The sequence below is a fragment of the Ahaetulla prasina genome, chromosome 3, assembly GCF_028640845.1.
Source record: "Ahaetulla prasina isolate Xishuangbanna chromosome 3, ASM2864084v1, whole genome shotgun sequence".
NCBI classification, from domain to species: domain Eukaryota; kingdom Metazoa; phylum Chordata; class Lepidosauria; order Squamata; family Colubridae; genus Ahaetulla; species Ahaetulla prasina.
In genome coordinates, this window is record NC_080541.1 from 224,821,589 (window position 1) to 224,845,746 (window position 24,158).

General features: G+C 46.7%; 1 protein-coding gene across 1 annotated transcript in view; it reads left to right on the forward strand.

The window, feature by feature from the left end:
* Positions 1-24,158, forward strand: part of SAMD10 (sterile alpha motif domain containing 10) — a gene marked incomplete at its 5' end in the record, with an annotated part of 59,058 nt that overhangs the window by 23,260 nt on the left and 11,640 nt on the right. The window contains one exon of the mRNA XM_058176716.1: positions 19,203-19,387. Coding sequence (XP_058032699.1) covers positions 19,203-19,387 — 185 coding nt within the window. The remainder of the gene's footprint in view (positions 1-19,202; positions 19,388-24,158) is intronic.

Sequence of the window (24,158 nt, forward strand, 5' to 3'; positions counted from 1 at the left end):
GGATTTGAACTGATTGGGTGGGAGCTTGGCTGTGCTCTGATTGGATGGGGGTGTTTTTTGTGCTCTGATTGGCTGGGGGTGTGTCCTGTTTGGGTGGGGGCTTGGTTGTGCTCAGATTAGTCAAGGAGTATATGAAATCCCATGCACCGCCTGCCCCACCACATACATTGGACAAACGAACAGAAGAATAAGTGCACGCATTGAAGAACACAAGAACTCAGTCAAAAAAGAGGAACCAACTTCTTCCCTGGTCCAACACCTTAAAGCCACAGGACACGATATTGACTTTAAAAAGACCAGAACTATCGCCAAAACTGAACACTTTAACAACAGAATAATCAGAGAAGCCATCGAGATAGAAAAACGCCCACACAGCATGAACAAACAAGATGATACCTCCGCCTACCAGCCATTTGGAAACCCGCCCTTACTGACAAACGAGTCCCTAACACGAGGAATGACACCAGACCCACACTCACGAGGTCCACACAGGATGTCACCACCACACATCCACCCAGAAAGCAGACCCAAACCCACACTGATCATGAAGCACGACCAAGGACCGGAAGCCAGACCGCAGCTGCAACATTAGCCATTTCAAACCCCTCCAATCCATACATGCAGCAGACTGACACCACTATGAAGATGTGCACGACCACGACCACGACCACGAAGCCAAACAACAGCAATGCAGCTCACCAGCTCAAATCCCCTGCAACTCAGACTAATCTGAGCACAACCAAGCCCCCACCCAAACAGGACACACCCCCAGCCAATCAGAGCACACACAAAAACCCATCCAATCAGAGCACAGCTAAGCTCCCACCCAATCAGTTCAAACCCCCACTAGCAGTTAAAAAGGAAGAAACAGCTGCAATCACACATTGCTCCCAGACACAAGCTGAAACCTGAAGATGACGAATGAGACTTCGTCGAAACGTCGCCAAGACACTTCCAATTTTACACGGGAGAAAACCCGAATAACCAAAGTCCTATATATATTTATGAAGAAAAAAGAAAAACAATAGGACAGGAACGGTAGGCACTTTTGTGCGCTTATGCACGCCCCTTATGGTCCTCTTAGGAACGGGGTGAGGTCAATAGTAGAAAGTTTTTGGTTAAAGCTTTTAGGATTATGGGAAGAGACCACAGAGTCAGGTAAAGTATTCCAAGCACTGATGATTCTGTTACAGAAGTCGTATTTTCTGCAATCTAGATTAAAGCGGTTAACATTAAGTTTAAATCTATTGGTTGCTCTTGTCTTATTGCAGTTAAAGCTGAAGTAGTCTTTAATAGGAAGGACATTACAATAGATGATTCTATGAGTTAAGCTTAGGTCTTGTCGAAGGCGACGGAGTTCTAAGTTTTCTAAGGATCTCCTGCTTGAGTGGGGGGGTTGAACCAGACGACCTATAAGGTCCCTTCCAACTCTGTTAATCTGTTGGATGACCAATAATTTATTTCTGGGCATTGGAATTACTACAGGTAAACCCTTGATTTGCGACCATGCGTTTAGCTTTCAGTGTTGTTCTTTAAAATATACTAATAAATAAATATGCATGGATTATAGAGTAACAGAGTTGGGAAGGGACCTTGGAGGTCTTCTAGTCCAGCCCCCTGCATAGTCAGGAAACCCTACACCACTTCAGATAAATGGTTATTCAACATCTTCTTAAAAACTTCCAGTGTTGGAGCATTCATAATTTCTGGAGGCAAGTTGTTCCACTGATTAATTGTTCTAATGGTCAGGAAATTTCTCCTTAGTTCTAAGTTGCTTCTCTCCTTGGTTACTTTCCATCTGTTGTTTCTTGTCCTGCCTTCAGATGCTTTGGAGAATAGTTTGACTCCCTCTTCTTTGGGGCAGTCCCTGAGATATTGGAAGACTGCTATCGTGTCTCCCCTAGTCCTTCTTTTCATTAAACTAGACATACCCAGTTCCTGCAACCGTTCTTCACATGTTTTAGCCTCCAGTCCTCTAATCATCTTTGTTGCTCTTCTCTGCACTCTTTCTAGAGTCTCAGCATCTTTTTTATAGTGTGGTGCCCAAAACTTGGACTTGGTTGGACTTGGATCGTTTGTGGGAACGTAATGGCTCCAGGCTTATTGCTCTCTTAACTCCATCCCCAAACTCTGCAAGTCCTTCTCTGACCGATCTAGCTAGGATAGTGCCTGCACTTTATCTCAAGGGCCTGCGTTTGCTCACGATGCTTACTTCTCTTCCTAAATTAACCTGGTTTTCCGGGTTCCATGCAACAGATTTAGGGCCCTAAATCAATTGCAAAGGTGCCCCCCAAAAAGTTAACCAAGATTAATACGCCCTCGAGAGCTTCCAAACAGAGCTGTCTGATCTTCAGCAACCCCTGCGAAGCGTTCTGGGCCAACGCAACTCACAAAAAGCCTTCAGGTGCCCCTGGCAGCTTCTTTGCAAAGCTGCTTCGCCTGGTGCATTTCTAGGCCCTCTTTTTTTTCTTTTTTTTTAGCAGCAGGGATCTTCTTCCTGGATTGGGTCTGATGGATCCGACATTGAAACCCCTTCCCGCTCCTCCCTTTGCACTGCTTAATTCTTTATTGCCGCTGTCAAGAAGAAAAATGAGACAGACGATGCAGCTTTTACTTTGGTGAGGCTTCAGTAGCTTTCAGGTCAATCCTTCTCAGCATCTTTCAGAAAGCTGCCACCTTTAGTAACCTTTATATATCGTCATCATCAGGTTTCAGCTTCGTGCTTCTGGGAGCTTCTGGGAGCTTCGTGCTTCGTGCTTCTTCATGCTTCTGGGAGCTTCGTGCTTCTGGGAGCAATTGCGTCCCTAACACGAAGAATGACACCAGACCCACACTCATGAGGTCCACACAGGATGTATCATGAAGCAAGACCAAGGACCAGAAGCCAGACTGCAGCTGCAACATTAGCCATTTCAAACCCTCAATTCATACATGCAGCAGACAGACACCACTATGAAGATGTATACGACCACGAGCCAAACAACAGCAATGCAGCTCACCAGCTCAAATCCCCTGCAACTCAGACTAATCTGAGCACAACCAAGCCCCCACCCAAACAGGCAAACCCCACTAGCAGTTAAAAGGAAGAAACAGCTGCAATCACATTGCTCCCAGAAGCACAAAGCTGAAGCCTGAAGATGACGATGAGACTTCAGCGTCGCCAAGACACCGAATAACCAAAGACATATATATATATATATATATATTTGTTTTCTGAGGTTTTTGGTGTTTGTATGTAGGTCTTTGGTTATTCGGGTTTTCTCGCGTAAATTGGAAGTGTCTTGGCGACGTTTCGGCGAAGTCTCATTCGTCATCTTCAGGCTTCAGCTTAGCTTCGTGCTTCTGGGAGCAATGTGTGATTGCAGCTGTTTCTTCCTTTTAACTGCTAGTGGGGTTTGAACTGATTGGGTGGGAGCTTGGCTGTGCTCTGATTGGATGTGGGTTTTTTGCTCTGATTGGCTGGGGTGTGTCCTGTTTGGGTGGGGGCTTGGTTGTGCTCAAAAGCGTGTGAGTTGGAGGGAGGTCTGAGCTGGTGAGCTGCACTGCTGCTGTTTGGCTTCGTGTTCGTGGTCGTGCTACATCTTCGTAGTGGGTGTCAGTCTGCTGCATGTATGGATTGGAGGGGTTTGAAATGGCTAATGTTGCAGCTGCGGTCTGGCTTCTGGTCCTTGGTCGTGCTTCCTGATCAGTGTGGGTTTGGGTGTGCTTTCTGGGTGGATGTGTGGTGGTGACATCCTGTGTGGACCTCGTGAGTGTGGGTCTGGTGTCATTCCTCGTGTTAGGGACACGTTTGTCAATAAGGGCAGGTTTCCAAATGGCTGGTAGGCGGGAGGTATCATCTCGTTTGTTCATGCTGTGTGGGCGTTTTTCTACGCCCACACAGCATGAACCAAGACACTTCCAATTTTACGCGGGAGAAAACCCGAATAACCAAAGACCTACATACAAACACCCGCGAAAACCTCAGAAAACAAATATATATATATATGTAAATGTTCCCCTCGCACATATGTGCTAGTCGTTCCCGACTCTAGGGGGCGATGCTCATCTCCGTTTCAAAGCCGAAGAGCCAGTGCTGTCCGAAGATATCTCTGTGGTCATGTGGCTGGCATGACTAAATGCCAAAGGTGCACGGAACGCTGTTACCTTCCCACCAAAGGTGGTCCCTATTTTTCTACTTGCATTTTTTAATGCGTTTTCGAACTGCTAGGTTGGCAAAAGCTGGGACAAGTAACGGGAGCTCACCCCGTTACGTGGCAGCAGTAGGGATTTGAACCGCTGAGCTGCCAACCTTTCGATCGACAAGATCAGTGTCTTAGCCACTGAGCCACTCCATCCATCCATCCATCCATCCATCCATCTATCTATCTATCTATCTTATCTATCTATCTATCTTATCTATCTATCTTCACTTGAAAATGGCCTTGCCCTTGCCGAAGGAAGCGGTGGGGGAGAGTTCTCCTTCTCCCTCCCTCTCCTCTTGTGGTCTTTGACCTCTTCATCCCCGGCCGTGTGGTGCAAACGGGCGTATCTGATTCCATCGCGGTATGGCCAGGCAGGGGAAGCAGGGCGGCTTCGAACGTTTCCGCCTCCTGCGTTACAGGGGAGTCGCTGCGCTTCGTTGCCTGTTGCAGCGGTGGAAGGTTTTATCTGGCACTTTTTCGCCTGCTGGTTGGCCACGTGAATTTTTTAAAAATGCATTTGAAAAGCAAAAAACCAATTCCAACCACACTCTTGCAGACAAAGAGGCCCTGGGTTGGGGGAAGCTTTGCGAGCCAAGGTTAAATGTTGGTTTTCTGGATTTCTTCCTTCCTTCTTTCCCCCTCCCTCCCTCCCTCCCTTCTTTCCTTCCTCCCATTCTCTTCCCTTACCCCCTTCCCTCCCTCCCTTCCTTCCCTCCTTCCTTTCCCATCCCCCTTTCCTTCTTACCTGCCTCTCTCCTCCCTCCCTTCCTTTCTCCCTCCTTCCCTTCTTTCCTTTCCTTTCCCCTTTCCTTCTAACTTCCCCTCCCGCCCTCCCTTTCTTCCTTCCCTTCTTTTTCTTCTCTTTCTCTTTCCTTCTGATTCCTTCCTTCTCCTTCCTTCCTTCTTCCTTCCTTCCCTCTTCCCTTCTTTCTTTCATTTCCTTCTCCTTCTCCTTCCTGCCTTCCTTCCTTCCCTCCCTCCCTTCCCTTCTTTCTTTCCTTCTTCCTTTCCTTCTCCTTCTCCTTCCTGCCTTCCTTCCCTCCCTTCCTTTCCTTCTTTCTTTCTTTCTTTCCTTCTTCCTTTCCTTCTCCTTCTCCTCCTTCTCCTTCCTGCCTTCCTGCCTTCCTTCCCTCCCTCCTTCCCTCCCTCCCTGTCCTTTCTTTCTTCCTTTCCTTTCCTTCTCCTTCCTGCCTTCCCCCCTCCCTCCCTCCCCACCTCTTAGCCCATAAAGGACCTTCTGTATTTGCTCACTTTCTCACCTAGAAGCAATGAAAATAAGTGGATGTTTCTGAACCATTTTTTTTATATTATTATTATTTTATTTTGGCCCTTTCAGGTCTGCAAACCTTTTTGATCCGGAGCCCGTCGCTCAAAAGAGAATGAGAATTGAAGGGAGGGGCCCATGTGTTTTGCTGGCCCTCTTTCTATGGGGGGAGGCGAACATGCTGGAGGACCTTTGCTCTGGCCAAAGAGGAGCTGGAGACACTCTTGGCCTCTTGCTTTGTGGACTATCTCAAGTGGTGAAAGGGCTCCGTTTTCCTGCCCCTTTTATTTATTTATTTATTTATTTATTTATTTATTTATTTTGTCACACAGTATGTATAAGCATAAGCATGAAAGTAACTATACAATATATAAGCATATACGTAAGTATGAGTATGTAATAACTATATTAATTGGATATAATGAAAGGAAACAATAGGACAGGAACAGTAGGCACGCTTGTGCTCTTATGCACGCCCCTTACAGACCTCTTAGGAATGGGGTGAGGTCAATAGTAGACAGTTTTTGGTTGAAGCTTTGGGGATTTTGGGAAGAGACCACAGAGTCGGGTAGTGCGTTCCAAGCATTAACAACTCTGTTACTTAAGTCATATTTTTTTTATTTTGTCACAACATCATATAAAAAGATTATATAGTATATAAACATATATGGGTAAATATAAGGAGGTATAAGCATATATATAGAAAGAAGAAAAGAAAAACAATAGGACAGGAACGGTAGGCACGTTTGTGCGCTTATGCACGCCCCTTATGCTCCTCTTAGGAATGGAGGTGAGGTCAACAGTAGAAAGTTTTTGGTTAAAGCTTTTTTTTTTTGTCCTGCAATCAAGATTGGAGCGGTTCACATTAAGCTTAAATCTATTGTGTGCTCGTGTATTGTTGCGATTGAAGCTGAAGTAGTCTTCGACAGGAAGGACGTTGCAATAGATGATTCTATGAATTAAACTCAGGTCCCGTCGAAGGCGGCGGCGTTCTAAATTTTCTAAACCCAGGATTTCAAGTCTGGTGGCATAAGGTATTTTGTTGTGATCAGAGTTTGTCGCTGGCGTTAGGAAACGGGGTTTGGTCGACGTGGAAGTGGAGTGGAAAATGCTGAGGTTTGCGAAAGACGGGAGGAAAAGGGCTACGGCTGTCAGGGCAGGAGCCAAAATTAGCGGCTGAGCCAAAAAAAAAAATCAGAGCTTCTTAACGTAGAAGGAGTTTTTTGCTTATTTTTAAAGATTTCAGTCCTCCCATCTCCTCCCATCTCCCACACCGAAGAGGTTCAGTCCGCTATTATATCATCCTTCTGGCCTTTTTGGATGTCCCGATCTATGGCAGGGCTGGGCAAGCCACAGACTCCTGGGGTTTTTAAGAAAACCTCACCACCAGCGCTCCGTAGCAATCCTTTGGCAGCAGGAAGGGTACAATTTAAAACCAGACCGAAAATAGTCCCCTGGTTTACGACAAGTGTCTGATCTTCGGACTTTTCGCCGTGAGCTGAAAACGCACCTATTTATTCAAGCGGGACTGGCTTAAAAGTTCTATGAAATTTTTATTGGGGTTATTTATATTTTAAGGTTTTTAAACTGTTTTAAATTTTCGGCCACCTTATAATATGTTCTGTTTTAATTTCTTTTAATGTGTATATAGTGAATTTTTACTTGGCTGTACACCGCCCTGAGTCCTTCGGGAGAAGGGCGGTATAAAAATCGAATAAAATAAATAAAAATAAAAAATCACGTGCCAGGAGCGGGAGGGAGCGCCGCATGCGCAGGGGTGGGACGCATAGAATTATGGGTGTGGGCACACGTGTGCACAACCCCCACTCCCCCCCCCCCCGCTCCTGGCATGGGATAGCAAAAACGTTAGCCATCACTGGTATATCATATTGGCACAACTCTGAAGGTTCCTGTGGTTTTCACCTAATTCCCCAAACCATCAGACCCATGTTCCAATCAAGGTGCCCTCCAGTTGCCTGGTAACGTCACGCCTCTTCTCTCGGACCAGGTGTGAGTGTGTCCTTGGTTCCCAGGACAAAGTCTTTCGTTTTGGCTACAAAACCCCTGCTATCTCTATTCCTCCGCTCCAGTATGGCAACACTGAAGCTTCAAAGTGGCTTTGGTCAAGTCAGCTTCAGGGTTGAAGGGGTATCAATCCTTCCATTCCTCCCCATCCAGTCAGAGCGGAAGAAGCTTCTTGGATGAAAGATCTTCAAAAGAAAAACGAGAAATTCTAGTTGCCTCTTGAAAAAAGCACCCAGAGGCCACCTTTGAAGACGTTTTGCTTCTCATCCAAAGAAGCTTCTTCAGCTCTGACTGGATTGGTGGGTAATGGTTTGGTTCCGCAACCCAACAAGAAAGACACAGACTTCAGAGGATCATTAGAACTGCAGAAAAAAACAATGGCTACCAACCTGCCTTCCATTGACCTTTATACTGCACAAGTCAAAAAGAGGGCCGTGAAAATATTTACAGATCCCTCACATCCTGGATATAAACTGTTTCAACTCCTACCCTCAAAACGACGCTATAGAGCCCTGCACACCAGAACAACTAGACACAAGAACAGTTTCTTCCCGAACGCCATCACCCTGCTAAACAAATAATTCCCTCAACACTGTCAAACTATTTACTAAACCTGCACTACTATTAATCTTCTCATCATTCCTATCACCCATCTCCTCCCACTTATGACTGTATGACTAACTTCGTTGCTGGCAATCCTTATGATTTATATTGATTGTTTCCTAATACGATTTGATTGCTTATTTGTTCCCTATGACTATCATTAAGTGTTGTACCTTACGATTCTTGACGAACGTATCTTTTCTTTTATGTACACGGAGAGCATATGCACCAAAGACAAATTCCTTGTGTGTCCAATCACAGTTAGCTAATAAAGAATTCTATTCTATTCTATTCTTTTCTATTCTATTCTATTCTTTTTCATTTTTGCCCTATTCTATTCTATTCTATTCTATTCTATTCTATTCTATTCTATTCTATTCTATTCTTTTTCATTCTATTCTATTCTATTCTATTCTATTCTATTCTATTCTATCCTATTCTATTCTTTTCTATTCTTTTTCATTCTTGCCCTATTCTATTCTATTCTATTCTATTCTATTCTATTCTATTCTATTCTATTCTATTCTATTCTTTTTCATTCTTGCCCTATTCTATTCTATTCTATTCTATTCTATTCTATTCTGTTCTATTCTTTTTCATTCTTGCCCTATTCTATTCTATTCTATTCTATTCTATTCTATTCTATTCTATTCTATTCTTTTCATTCTTGCCCTCTTCTCTTCTCTTCTCTTCTCTTCTCTTCTCTTCTCTTCTCTTCTCTTCTCTTCTCTTCTCTTCTATTCTATTCTATTCTATTCTATTCTATTCTAATGGAAGGATGTATATTTCTTGCAGACAGCTGGTCATTTGCATCCCTTTGGGGAGTTGTTGAGGCCACTTGGAGGGTATGGAGCTTTGTTTTGGGACAACCATGACCTGGATGACTGAGAATCTCCATAGGCATTTACCAAGTTGATAGAGAATCTGGAAACCAAGCCGCAAGAGGAACCGCTAGGAAAAAGCCGGGCGTATTTATTTTACAAAAGAGAAGATTAAAAGAATCGCCGCATTAAACCCGACTATGCGGGCTCGCATCTTATCCCACATTAGGTTTAAAGCGTGCTTCCCTGGCTCATCAATCAGCGTCCCGTGGAAAATTAATCTTTGGAGAGATCCAGGGTGAATTGGCCATGTGCAGACTGTAAAATGGATTTTGTACAGCACCTCTGAGGGTAGCGGCAAAGCTTGAAGATAATCGCACGATGAATAGCGATAAAGAGAAAAATCTGCCTGCAAGGGGTTTTTTTTCCCCCTTCCCCATATACATATTTACATTAAATCAGTTGGTTAACCAACCGCTGGAAAGAACGACAAATCCGTAAGCAATCTGCCTGCAGATAAACAATTAATCCATTTCCAGCTTTTTTTCTTAAAAAAAAAAAAGAATTGGTTTTCTGCCCGACGACAAAGCAGTCAGCAGGCTTTGATTCCAAGGTGTGTACCATTCAGTGGTGGCATTCAGACGGTTCGGGCCGGTTCAAGCGAACCGGTAGTGGCGACCATATACCTGCCCCGGCACTATGCCGTCCTATTTAGCCATGTTGTCTAAGCTGCGCGCATGCGTGCAAGCCGCGCGAGAGAGCAAAGCGCATGCGCTGAAGGGCGGGCGTGGGCATGGAGAGTGCACTTACAAAGCGAGCATGAGTGCGCGGGACGAACCGGTGGTAAAAATATATGAAACCCACCTCTGCTTCCATTCCTTCTCTTGTGTGCCTTGATCTGTGAAAATGAAGATGGGACATATTCTACGAGTTAAACACAGGACCTGTGCTTAACTCATAGAATCATCTATTGCAATGTCCTTCCTGTTGAAGACTACTACAGCTTCAATCATAACAATACAAGAGCAAACAATAGATTCAAACTTAATGTTAACCGCTTCATTCTTGATTGCAGAAAATATGACTTCTGTAACAGAGTTATTAATACTTGGAACACACTACCTGACTCTGTGGTCTCTTCTCAAAATCCCCAAAGCTTTAACCAAAAACTGTCTACCATTGATCTCACCCCATTCCTAAGAGGTCTGTAAGGGGCCTGCATAAGAGCACAAACGTGCCTACCGTTCCTGTCCTATTGTTTCCTTTCATTATATCCAATTAATATAGTTATTGCATGCTTATGCTTATATATATATATGCTTATATATTATATAGTTACTTTCATGCTTATGTTTGTATATGCTGTTGTGACAAAATAAATAAATAAATAAAATAAATAAATATCTAGAATGGTGTTTCTCAACTGTAGCAGGTTTAAGATAGGTGGACTTCAATTCAACCAGCGTTGCTGGCTGGGGAATTCTGGGAATTGAAGTCCACACCTCTTAAACTCTCCATGTTTCAATAATACTACAAGTAGCCCTCAACTTACGACCACAATTGGGCCCAACTTTTCAGGTGCTAAGGGAGTTTTGCCCCATTTTGCAATCTTGTTTGCCACCGTTGTTCAGTGAATCACTGCAGTTGTTCAATTAGTCACCCGGTTGTTAAGTGAATCTGGCTTCCAAATTGACGTTGCCTGTGAGAAGGTCGCAAAAGGGGATCACTTGACCTCAGGACACTGCAAGTCAGGGGTGAAATGCTCCCGGTTCATGCCTCAGGTGGGACTAGAACTCACCGTCTCCTGGCGATTGGCCCAAAGTCACCCAAGCAACTTTCATACCTCAGATGGGACTAGAATTCTCAGTCTCCTGGTGATTGGCCCAAAGTCACCCTGGCAGCTTTCATAACTCAGGTAGGACTAGAACTCACTGTCTCCTGGTGATTGGCCCAAAGTCACCCAGGCAGCTTTCATGTCTCAGGTGGGACTAGAACTCACCGTCTCCTGGCGATTGGCCCAAAGTCACCCAGGCAACTTTCATACCGCAGGTGGGACTAGAACTCACCGTCTCCCGTTAATTGGCACCAAGTCACCCATCTGGCTTTGATGCCTAAGGCAGGACTAGAACTCATCCCCTTCCAGTTTCTAGCCTGTTGCCTTTAACCACTAGACAACCTGGCTATCAACACCTTTTTTTATCAGCCTTTTCACTACAGATTCGGGGAACTTGCGTAGGATGGTGCGGAGCAGGTTGGAAAGCCTGAGTGTTCTGTCCCCTCTCGCCTCCCTCCGAGCGATGGCTTAATTAGCCGGCACTATCAGCTCTGGCAGCAAACTAGCGAGCGTCTGCCAAGTGTCTCTGTTATCTCCCTCGACGCCAATGAGTCACCCAGGAACAAACAGTACTTCAGCTCTTAGTTAAGCAGTTGATTTGCCTGCTACGAAGAGGCACAGCAGCTCTTGCTGCCTTTATACCGTGAGGTGTGGCTCCATGACTCAGCACTTCCTAGGCCTGCCCCACCCCTGCTTCTGTTGTTCCCGCCTCTCTTGCCTACAAAACCTAGGGTTCAGCCAGGCCTGATTGCCATCAGCTGGATCTGGAGGCGTGGCCTGGGGGGGGAAAGAATCAGGGGACGGAGGCCTCGTTATCTCTTCCACCTGGCCTGCCTCTGGCTCCTGGAGCTGAGCCAGGGAAGCCGGTGCTCCTGAGGTAAGTCCTGATGGCCCTTCCCCCTCACTTTCCAAGTCACTTTCTGGCAGGAGGCCCGGCTGGGGGGTGGGGTGTGTGGCACAGACACAACACTGAGGCTGCGGGCTCGCTATTGGAGTGGCTGCGCGTGTCTCTGGAAATCTCCACTTGACACGGGGTTAATAGGTCCTGAGAGGGGGACGCAGTGGGCCGCTTTCAATGTCTGGCTCTCTGGAGAACGAAGCTTGTTTTCGAGGAATTTTTCATTTGCCCGTTTGCTTCCTTTCCCTGGGAGGTTAATCAAAGCACGGTTGGGCGAGAAAGGATTATCGCAGCAGAACACAAAGGGAAAGAAAGCAGAGCGGATGGGGAGGGCTTCTATAGCCAGCGGGTGGTGGGGGCAGGGGGGAGAGAGAGAGAGGCTTAATCCTTCTTTTAATCATAGGCTGGAATGATTTCCTAGAAGGGGAGGGCAGGGGAGAGGGGCAAAACGGAGAGCCTGCAGAAAACTGGGTGAGCAAAACACGCAAAGTAGGGAAGAGAAAGACGTGCAAAGCTGCAAACGGTGCAATGCACACCAATGTTGGCACTGTGGCTGCTCATGCCCGCCCCACCCACCCCCACCCCTTCCCGGTTTCTCCTTTCTCCGTGGGTGGGTGGAGTCTCCTGCAGCCGCCGCTACCAGGTTTTTTTATTATTATTATTGTCACAACATTATATACAAGCACATGTTATTGAAAGGAAACAATAGGGCAGGAACGGGAGGCACGTTTTGTGCTCTTATGCATGCCCCTTACAGACCTCTTGGGAATGGGGTGAGGTCAATAGTAGACAGTTTTTGGTTGAAGCTTTTGGGATTTTGAGTAGAGATTATGGAGTCAGGTAATGAGTTCCAAGCATTAACAACTCTGTTACAGAAGTCATATTTTCTGCAATCTAGATTAAAGCGGTTGACATTAAGTTTAAATCTATTGTTTGCTCTTGTATTATTGCGATTGAAGCTGAAGTAGTCTTTAACAGGAAGGATATTGCAATAGATGATTCTGTGTGTTAAACACAGGTCATGTCGGAGTCGGTGGAGTTTTAAGTTTTCTAATCCCAGGATTTCAGGTCTGGAGGTATAAGGTATTTTGTTGTTTACAGAGGAGCGGAGAACTCTTCTTGTAAAATATTTCTGGACTCGTTCAATTGTATTAATGTCAGAGGTGTGGTATGGGTTCCGGACAGGTGAGCTGTATTCAAGAATGGGTCTTGCAAATATTTTGTATGCCCTGGTTAGTAGTGTAGAGTTTTTGGAAAAGAAGCTACGCAAAATTAGGTTTACAACTCTTAAGGCCTTTTGTGCTATGTAGTTGCAGTGGGCTTTGGCACTTAGATCATTTGATATGAAAACTCCAAGGTCTTTTACAGGGTGGGAGTCATCAGTAAGGTAATGCCCAAACAGAATAGAACTGGCTGAATACCACCACTGCCCATCGGTCTGTATTTCAGTGAACCAACCAACCGATCAGAGTGACGCTTGTTCTCGATCGCTAAGCTGAGCTCGATTCGTTTGAAGCTTGTTGGAGCTGGATCTGGTCCACAGGGTACTTAGATCTGGCCCGCGGGGCTGCCGTGGAAACTGTGAAGGACCAGCCCACGGTGCCTCTGCTGGTGAAAATGGAGCTCGCTAGGGCTGCGGGCGGCCCTCCCGAGCTCCGTTTCCACTGGCAGAGTGTTGCAGGAAGCCATTGCAGCCGAAAATGGAGCTCTGGAGCCCCTTTTCCCTGACAGAGCATTCGGGCCACCACAGGCGCCCCCGACACGAGTGACGTTAAGTTGGCCCTGCCCACGCCCCCCTCCCCAGGGTCAAACACAGCCCTGAAGTGGCCCTCAATGAAATCGAGTTTGACACCCCTGCTCTAGAGCAGCGGTTCTCAACCTGTGGGTCACGACCCCGTTGGGGGTCGATTGACGATTTGCCAGGGGTCGCTAAGACCATCAGAAATATGGGAAGTATACTTGCGAGTCAAAGAATCGTGCTCCAATAGTTGACTCCACAAGCCAGCTGCAGGCTCTTCTTGTAAAATATTTCTGGACTCATTCAATTGTATTGATGTCAGAGATATGGTGAGGGTTCCAAACAGGTGAATTAAGGAGAAATCTTTGCTCTGATGTCTCCCTCTCAAGCCAGCTGCAATCACTCCCAATCACTAGCCTAATCTGGCTTCAGGCGCCATAAACTTAATAGGGGAGGAGTCTCCGCTTTAATGCCTCCGTCCTCAAGGCAATCGCAAGCAGTTCAGATCGCTAGCCATTACGGCTTCAGGCGCGATAAATTCAAAATGAAAATAATTTTATGGTTGGGGTCGCCGCATCGTGGGGAATTGTATTAAAGGGGTCGCAGCACTATAAAGGTTGAGAACCACTGCTCTAGAGGAATTGAGGAAAATGTAGGCTTGGGCGATGTTTTGGCTTTTTTGGTTTTGGAAGCACGGGCTGGGAACCCTTGGGAATTCAAGCACTGCACCCGTTTGCAATTTATGAAAGCTGCCTGGTCTTTCTTCAGGATAACAGAGCTGCAGCAAAGAAGTGCAGTGAGATCTTGGAAACAGACACAGCTGCTTTCACAAGTCACATATACTGTGTCTGGTGTATTTGCACTACTGTGTGCAGCTCTTCCATATCCAATCTAAAGGTCTGTGTGGCCCTAGGAACCAGGGGAAACCGGTTGTGTGAATTCATTCGTTCATTCATTTTGTTCATTCATTGGCTCTCCTGCCTTGATTATTTGTACAAATAACTCGTATATCCAACACACCTTCCTCCTCCTAGTTTCCCCACAACAACAATCCTGTGAGGTGGGTTGCTGGGCTGAGAGAGAGTGACTGGTCCAAGGTTATCCAGTCGGCGTAAAGGTGGGACTAGAACTCACAATCACCTGGTGACTGGTCCAAAGTCACCCAGCTGGCCAGACTAGAACTCACAGTCTCTTGGTCCAAAATCATTTAACTTTCTTCCCCAAGGCAGAACTACAACCCGGTTTATCGTATAATGCAGGGGCGGTACCGGTTTGCAACTGTGAGTGCATGCGCCACCTCTGCACATGCGCAGGGCCTTTCGTGCATGTACAAAGCATCAAAATGGGGACGTGATGACAGCCAACGGTTTGTCTGAACCGGATAGGACCGGCTGAATACCACCACTGGTCTAATGCCTTAACCACTAGACCAAACTGCCTGCCTTTTGAATGCAACTGAAATTATTATTATTAGTAGTAGTAGTAGCAGTAGTAGTAATTTGAGGTTTTTAAGAAGAGATTGGACAACCACTTGTCTGAAATGGTACAGGGTTTCCTGCCTGAGCAGGGGATTGGACTAGAAGACCTCCAGGGTCCCTTCCAACTCTGGTATTCTGTTATTCCGGTTCATTGCCACAGTCAGCCAGACATTCAGAGCAGATTTGGCATTTTTGTCTACGTATAGAGTGCTTTCCAAGAACCTGGGATGTGGTTGTTCGATGATGTTAAAGGTATCGCAGGTTGTCAGCTGTTCCAAGCAAGGCTGCCTTCTTACAATTGACTGATGGTGACTGTGTCAATGCCAATGGTGTTCATAGCTGCCAGATTTTCTAACTAGCGTCCCAGATGTTTTGCCAGGGTATCCAGTATGCTGATAGTGGGGCCACTGTATCCCATTTATGGCACCACTTTTCAACTTTGAGTTAGCCATTCCAGCCAGGGATCAGTCCTTAAAACCGCCACAAAACGGGAAGCGGTCTAACCCATACAACACAGGTAATCCTCAACTTAAGACCACAGTTGGAACCAGAAATTCTGTTACTAAGCAAGGCAGTTGTTAAGTGAATCACCCACCCCCCAATTTTGCTACAGTCGTTACACGAATCACTGCAGCTGTTAAGTGAATCATGTGGTCATTAAGAGAAACTGGCTTCCTCCATCGATTTTGCTTGTCGGAATCCAGCTGGGAAGATCGCAAATGCTGATCAAGTGATCCTGGGACAGTGCAGAGGTCATAAATGAATGTCCGTTGCCAAGCGTCCGAATTTTGAACAGGTGGCCATGGGGATGTTGAAACAGTTGTAAGTGCGAGAACCAGTCATAAGGTCACTATTTTTCAGTGATGTAACTTTGAATGGTTGCTAAACGAATGTCTATAAGCCTAGGAGCACCTCTACTGAAATATCCAGAATTGGTATGTGAGAAATTCTGAACCAGCCAACTTCCTATCAGGAATATAGAGAAAGGGAAAGCCCCAGCTTCTTCTCTAAGTGAAATATTTAAAACCTATTAAAATGTTGAATTAAAGACTTTTTTTTTCTCACTCTTGCCACGGTCGCAGAACTACAGAGAGCGCACAAGAGCTCCTGCGATCTCAAGACGGATCGGCTTATTACTGCGAACGCAGAGATTTAAAAAATGTATTTTTCATTGGGTTTTGATAGGTCATATCTAGCCATCTATTTATATTTTTCTCGCCCGCTTTAATAAAGGCTGCCTTTGCACAATAGATCTCACAATGGCTCCTGCAAAGGGATTGAATGGCCTGCGAAGACTCACAAAAAATGAATTGTGTTTCCGAATGAATTGATTCCAGAGCGGGGAAAACAAATTTAAGTGAGGGCCCTGAACTACCCGTTCATTGCAATGACTCATCTTCGTTGGTCAGGATCAATGACCAGATACGGTACTTTTCCTTCAAGGAAGCAAACATTGGAAGCTCTTGTGAATCTTGACATTCTGAAAGTCGTATTAGTGGAACTGGTTGACTTAAGGATGGGTAACCCCCCTAAGGACGCAGTGGCTCAGTGGCTAAGACCCCGAGCTTGTCGATCGAAAGGTCGGCAGTTCAGCGGTTCGAATCGCGAGTGCCGCGTAACGGGGTGAGCTCCTGTTACTTGTCCCAGCTTCTGTCAACCTAGCAGTTCGAAAGCACGTAAAAAATGCAAGTAGAAAAATAGGGACCACCTTTGGTGGGAAGGGCTCGGTGCGTCTTAGGCATTTAGTCATGCCGGCCACATGACCAAGGAGACGTCTTCGGACAGCGCTGGCTCTTTGGCTTTGAAACGGAGATGAGCACCGCCCCCTAGAGTCGGCAATGACTAGCACATATGTGCAAGGAGAACCTTTACCTTTATCTTTTAACCCCCTAGGAATCCTTTAAAAAAAAAAAAATTGGTATATTTCTGATAGAGCTTTGAAGATCTACAAGATGTTGAATTCTGGCCCTCAAAGGATCCCTGATCCGGAGCGTAAGATTGGCGTGACTTCCAAACTTGCATTTGAATTCACTGTCTCCTGGTGACTGGCCCAAAGTCACCTAGCCGGTTTTCATGCCTAAGGCAGGACTAGAACTCACCATCTCCTGTTGTTGTTTTTTGGCCATTAAGTAAGTTGCTTGTGCATTGCAAGTTAAGCGAACGAATGCCATCTCTGATCTATTGACCTGGGTTTAGAATCCAGAGTGTTGTGTGAACGTAGACAAGAGGGAACGATCCTTGGGTGCAGCAGATAAAATGAACAGATGTTACTTTTTGTGGGCTCCAGTTCTCCAGCTGTGTATTCAGCTGCCCTGGGCAAGACAGGCTTCTGCATCATTCAAGCCCTATGAACAGCGATGCAGATTTATTTGAAAGGAGAGGCCCAGCGCTGCCAAAATACGGCATAAATCTAACACATCGGGGTAAATAATTTGTCAGCATCTGGCACAGACGGCCGGCTGTTCAGCCTATCTCGAAATTGCCAGAAGGGCTGAGCGCCTGGCCATCTCTGGCCCTTGGATTTAATTGCTCTGAAGTGAGCAAATCTTCTCCATGACGCTGCCCGCTTTGTTGCGTTCTCTGCCGAAACAAAAGAAGGAAGTGTGTGTTAGTGTGTGTGTGTGTGTGTGTGTGTGTGTGTGTGTGTGTTTGGGTATCTCTGGGTCCTTGAAAAAGAAGAGGACGCCGAAACCTGACGTCGGGTTACTTTAAGTCTGCAGCAAAAAAATATAAATTAAAAAAATTGCCTGTGTTGGGTTATTGATCGCACAGAGAGGAAGTTTCTGTCTTGGACATTCTTCCCATCGGCGTCTAAAATATTTTAAATATTTTTTAAAAAAATTTAAATATTTAATTTAATTTAATTTAAAAATTTAAATTAAAATTTAAAAATATAAAATATTTTAAATATGTAAAAAATATTTTACAGGAAGAGTTCTCCACTCCTCTGTAAACAACAAAATACCTTATTCCACCAGACTTGAAATCCTGGGATTAGAAAACTTAGAACTACGCCGACTCCGACAAGACCTGTGTTTAATACACAAAATCATCTATTGCAATGTCCTTCCTGTCGAAGACTACTTCAGCTTCAACCGCAATAATACAAGAGCAAACAATAGGTTCAAACTTAATGTCAACCGCTTCAATCTTGATTGCAGAAAATATGACTTCAGTAACAGAGTTGTTAATGCTTGGAATACACTACCTGACTCTGTGGTCTCTTCTCGAAATCCCCAAAGCTTCAACCAAAAACTGTCTACCATTGACCTCATCCAGTGATGGGATTCAAGTAATTTAACAACCGGTTCTCTGCCCTAATGATTTCTTCCAACAACCAGTTTGCCAAACTGCTCAGAAAGTTAACAACTGGTTCTCCCGAAGTGGTAAGAACTGGCTGAATCCCACCACTGACCTCACCCCATTCCTAAGAGGACTATAAGGGGCGTGCATAAGAGCACAAAAGTGCCTACCCTTCCTGTCCTATTGTTTCCTTTCAATGTATGTGCTTGTATATAATGTTGTGACAAAATAAATAAATAAAACCGGCAGGCATCCTTGCCGAGCTTCTGCCATTCATCTGTGATCTTTCAGGGCCTCCAAAGTGAGTGGTGGAAGCAAACAGGGTTCAGACCTCAAAAGGGGAGAGAGAGTCCCATTGGCCCTCTGAGTGGACAACACTTAACCAGGTGTATTATTACCCTTTACATATTTATTAGAGGTTTTATCTCACCTTTTATTATGAACTCAAGGTGGTAAACTTTTGTAATAGTCCTTCCTTTTCCTCTTTTCCTCCAAACAACAACCCTGTGAGGTGGGCTGGGCTGAGAGGGAGGGATTGGGCCAAAATCATCCAGCCAGCTTTCATGCCTAAGGCAGAACTAGAATTCACTGTCTCCTGGTGATTGGCTCAAAATCATCGAGCCAGCTTTCACGTCTAAAATGACATTAGAATTCACTGTCTTCTGGTGATTGGCTCAGAGGCACCAAGCCACATGCCTAAGGCAGAACTAGAATTCACTGTCTCCTGGTGGTTGGCTCAAAGTCACTGAACCAGCTTTCATGCCTAACGAGGAACTAGAACTCACTGTCTCCTGGTGGTTGTCCCAAAGTCACCAAGCCAGCTTTCATGCCTAAGGCGGAACTAGAACTCACTGTCTCCTGGTGGTTGTCCCAAAGTCACCGAGCCAGCTTTCATGCCTAAGATGAGACTAGAATTCACCATCTCCTGGGTTTTACTCCAGCACCTTAAACCCGACACCAAACTAAATATTGGTTGGTTTTTTCCTGCGCAATGTGGGGAGTGACCGGTAACCAGAAGCTGAGCGTTTAAGTTTGCATTTTCTCTGCTCCACAGTGGCTGCGACTCACTTTGGCTTCTGCCCGAACCTTTTGGAGCACACCGTATCGGCCGAGAATCTCAGTTACCGCCTGCAGAGGAATTCAGGCGGCAACCTCACCTGGCATGATGGGCGAAGCCAGAGGACAGCCGGAGGGAGACCCGTCAAGCTCCTTCAGCAACCGGGGACCGAGAACTCCCAGGTAGGATGGCACCGGGCATGTCTCGATAAATAAACGAATAAATAAATAAAGGAGGGCAGTGACTTCCTAAGTGTTCTGTCCTCCCTCACCTCCGTTCGAGTGATGGCTTAATTAGCCGGCACTATCAGCTCTGGCAGCAGAATAGCCAGCGTCTGCCAAGAGCCTCTGTTATCTTCCACGACGCTGGTGAGTCACCCAGAAACAAACTTCAGCTCTTAATCAGTGGATTTGCCTGTTACAAAGAGACACAGCAGCTCTCTGCCTTTTATATCCTGTGGGGTGTGGCTCCATGACTCAGCACTTCCTAGGCCTGCCCCACCCTTGCTTCTGTTGTTCCCTCCTCTCCTGCCTACAAAACCTAGGGTTCAACCAAGCCTGATTGCCATCAGCCGAGTCTGCAGGCGTGGCCTGGGGGGAGGGAAGAGTCAGGGGATGGAGGCCTTGTTATCTCTTCCACCTGGCCTGTTTCTGGCTCCTGGAGCTGAGCCAGGGAAGCCGGTGCTCCCGAGGTAAGTCCTGACGGCCCTTCCCCCTCACTTTCCAAGTCACTTTCTGGCAGCAGGCCAGGCTCCAAGTCACTTTCTGGCAGCAGGGCCGGCTCGGGGGGCGCAGACACAACACTAAGGCCTGGAAATGTCAGAAGCACCTAGCAGTGTGAATTTTATCAGGATCAAATTTTGTGCAAGTCTACTGACTAGGCCAAATGGTGGCATAGAAGTGCAAGCCTGCTATAGGGAATGATCTCCATGTGAACCATAGATGTAAGTAAGTAAGTATTCACTTACTTTCCCGACTGGTTCACAAAAGTGAGCACGTATGCGCCCCGTCCACGCATGCGCCCTGTCCACGCACGCGCCCAGTCTTCTGCACATGTGCTTTGCTGGTGTGCGGGCCTTCCACGCATGCCCCCGGCCTCAAAAACGTGCCTACATAGGATAGCATAGGGGCGGGCAGGTGTGCAGGGGCGGGCCCACCTGTGATTTCCGCTACCGGTTCGGGCGAACCTATCTGAACCGGCTGAAAGCCACCTCTGATGTGAACCAACCAGGACTTCCTGCCCAGATCTGAGTCAGTCTGTGCAATACGTGTCCCGAAGGTGCTTTTTTTCAAAAGGCAGCTGGATTACCTTGGTTTTGTTTTCCTTGAAAACATTTCACTTCTCATCCAAGAAGCTTCGTCGGTTCATTTCCGAACCGAAAAAGCTTCTTGGATGAGAAGTGAAACGTCTTCAAGGAAAAAACAAAACAAAACCCAGTTGCCTTTTGGAAAATCACCTTGGGGGCGAACCTGACCTGGATGACTGAGTTTCTCCCTAGACATCTGTGCCATGCAGATAGTCCTTGACATACATTTATTTTTATTTTTATTTTTATTTATTTATTTGCATTTATATCCTGCCCTTCTCCGAAGACTCAGGGCGGCTTACAATGTGTTAAGCAATAGTCTTCATCCATTTGTATATTATATACAAAGTCAACTTATTGCCCCCAACAATCTGGGTCCTCATTTTACCTACCTTATAAAGGATGGAAGGCTGAGTCAACCTTGGGCCTGGTGGGACTTGAACCTGCAGTAATTGCAAGCAGCTGCTGTTAATAACAGACATTGAATCATTGAGAGCAGAATTACAGCCATAAGGGGCGTCACTCATACAGCAGGTCGCCGGACGTAAACACTGGTTTGCGGCCAAAAAAACCCCCCATTTTAAATCAGAGTCACATGACCGCAGCATGCTGTGGCTGTTGTAATTATATGCCAGTTGCCCAACACCTTTTCTTATTTATTTCATATGGTGTGAAAAGAATATAGCATTAACGGTAGTTTTTTTATTATTATTATTTTCAGTGCTCACGCTGCTTCTTGCTGGGAGGTCCTTATGAGGCCCAGCACCCAGAATGTGTAGATTATTTAGCCGTGACATGTTACCCGGGGTGTACCCAGGGGTGGGATTCAATAATTTTAGCAACGGGTTCTCTGCCTGATTGCTGGGTGGGCGTGGCCATGGTGGGTGTGGCCTACTCAGTCTCCTGCACCATGGGGGGGGCCTTTTCACCCTCCCCAGGCTCCAGAGGCTTTCCCGAGCCTCCAGGAGGACAAAAATGGCCTCCCCTGGGCACCGGAGGCCCTCCAGAGGCCAGATACGGGCCCATTTCCAGACTTCTGGGAGGCCCGTTTTTTGCCCTCCCAGTGCCTCCACGCGGGCCTTGCACCAGGCATCCAAAACAGGCCGCGTGGAGACTCCTGGGAGGGAGCGCACAGGTCGTTGGGAGGCAATCGGCGGCAGAAGGCGGTCTCGAAGGTATCCCGGTCCTAAGCCATGGAGCGCTTTAAAGGTGGTAACCAAAACCTTGAATTGCACCCGGAAGACTACCGGTAGCCAGTGTAGGCCGCGCAGGATAGGTGTTATATGGGAGCAGCGCGGTGCTCCCTCTATCACCAGCGGCGCATTCTGGACTAACTGGAGCCTCGGGTGCTCTTCAAGGAGCCCCATGTAGAGAGCATTGCAATAGTCCAGGCGGGAAGTGGCGGGCGTGAGTGACCGTGCGTAAGGCGTCCCGGTCAAGGAAGGCGCAACTGGCGGATCAGGTGGACCTGATAAAAGCTCCCCTGGCGGCGGCTGTCAAATGATCCTCTAAGGACAGCCGATCATCCAGGAGAATGCCTAAGTTGCGCACTCCCTCCCTGGGGGTCAGTACTTCCTCCCCCACAGTCAGCGATGTTGTAAGCTGACTGTACCGGGACGCCGGCACCCACAGCCACTCTGTCTTGGAAGGGTTGAGTCGGAGCCTGTTCCTCCCCATCCAGACCTGCACGGCCTCAAGACACCGGCCCATCACCTCAACGGCTTCATTGGGGTGGTTCGGGGTGGAAATGTACAGCTGAGTATCATCAGCGTACAGATGATAATCCACCCCGAAACCACGGATAACCTCATCCAGCGGCTTCATATAGATGTTGAACAGGAGAGGCACCCCACAAGTGAGGCGCCTTGGGGCCGACCTCTGCCCCCCTGCCAACACCGTCTGCGAACGGTCAGAGAGATAGGAGGAGAACCACCGATAAACGGTGCCTCCCAATCCCAATCCCCCCAACCGTCGCAGCAGGATACCATGGTCGATGGTATCAAAAGCCGCCGAGAGATCTAATAGAACCAGGACAGAGGAACAACCCCTGTCCCGGGCTCTCCAGAGGTCATCCACCAACACGACCAAAGCCGTCTCGGTGCTGTAACCGGGTCTGAAACCGGACTGGAACGGGTCCAGATAGACAGTTTCCTCCAGGTGTTGAGGAAACTGATTTGCCACCACACTCTCAACAACCTTCACCACAAAGCAAAGGTTGGAGACTGGACGATAGTTCGCTAAAACAGCCGGGTCCAGGGAGGGCTTCTTGAGGAGGGGCCTCACCACCGCCTCTTTCAAAGCGGCGGGGAAGATACCCTCCAACAAAGAAGCGTTGGTAACTTCCTGGAGCCAGCCTCGTGTAACCTCCCGAGTGGCCAGCACCATCCAGGAGGGACACGGGTCCAATAAATATGTGGTGGAGTTCAACCTACCCAACAACCTGTCCATGTCCTCAGGAGTCACAGGATCGAACTCAGCCCAGATAACATTCTCAAGACTTGTCTCCGCCATCCCACCTGAATCTATCCAATCAGTGTCCAAGCCGTCCCGAATCTGAGCGATTTTATCAGACAGATACTGAACAAAATCCTCAGCGCGTCCCTGTAAAAATTAGCATCTGGTTAGCCCGAACCAGTCTGAACCGGCTGAATCCCACCCATGGTCCCTGAGGAGCCTAATCTACATTAGCAGTAGCACTTAGATTTATATACTGCTTCACGGTACTTTATAGCCTTCTCTGAGCGGTTTACAAGGTTAGCATCTTGCCACAATAATCAGGGTCCTCATTTTACTGACCTGAGAAGGATGGAAAGCTGAGTCAACCTTCAGCCGGTCCGGATCAAACTCCTGGCAGTCGGCAGAGTTAGCCTGCAATTCTGCATTCCAGTCACTGCGTCACCATGATATTACCCTCAGCGAAACACCTAAATTTTGATCATATAACCGTAGGGATACTATAACAGTTTTAAATGCAAGGACTGGTTGGAAGACTTTTTTTAGTGTGGTTGTTACTTCAACGCTCAACAAATGGTTGTAAGTCAAGGCCTGTAATAGCCTAACTCAGAGTTCCCCAATGTAAATTTTGTCTTTGCAGATTGACAGGCTGGAGGGAGGGGATGGTTCCGTGTGAGTGGCGGGCTCCTTTCCCAATTTTGAACCAATCCATGGTTCCGTGTCCAGTTCTCACTGTTCCTTCTTGACCCGCATACGGGTTTCTCAAGAGACAAATAAGATGGTCTGGTACTCCCATCTCTTTAAGAACTTGCCACAGTTTGATCCACACAATCAAGGGCTTTAGAATAGTCAATGAAGCAGATCTTTTTCTGGAACTCTCTAGCTTTCTTCATGATCCAGCGTATGTTGGCAATTTGATCTCTAGTTCCTCTGCCTTTTCGAAATCTGCCTGTACTTTTGGTAGTTCTTGATCCACATACTGCTAGAGTCTTTCTTTCTTTCTTTCTTTCTTTCTTTCTTTCTTTCTTTCTTTCTTTCTTCCTTCCTTCCTTCCTTCCTTCCTTCCTTCCTTCCTTCCTTCCTTCCTTCCTTCCTTCCTTTCTGAATATGAATACGAACCATTCGTAGGTTCATATTAATGCCAACATAGGTTGGTTTGAAATAAATAGGGAGAGAAGAGAAACGGATTCAGA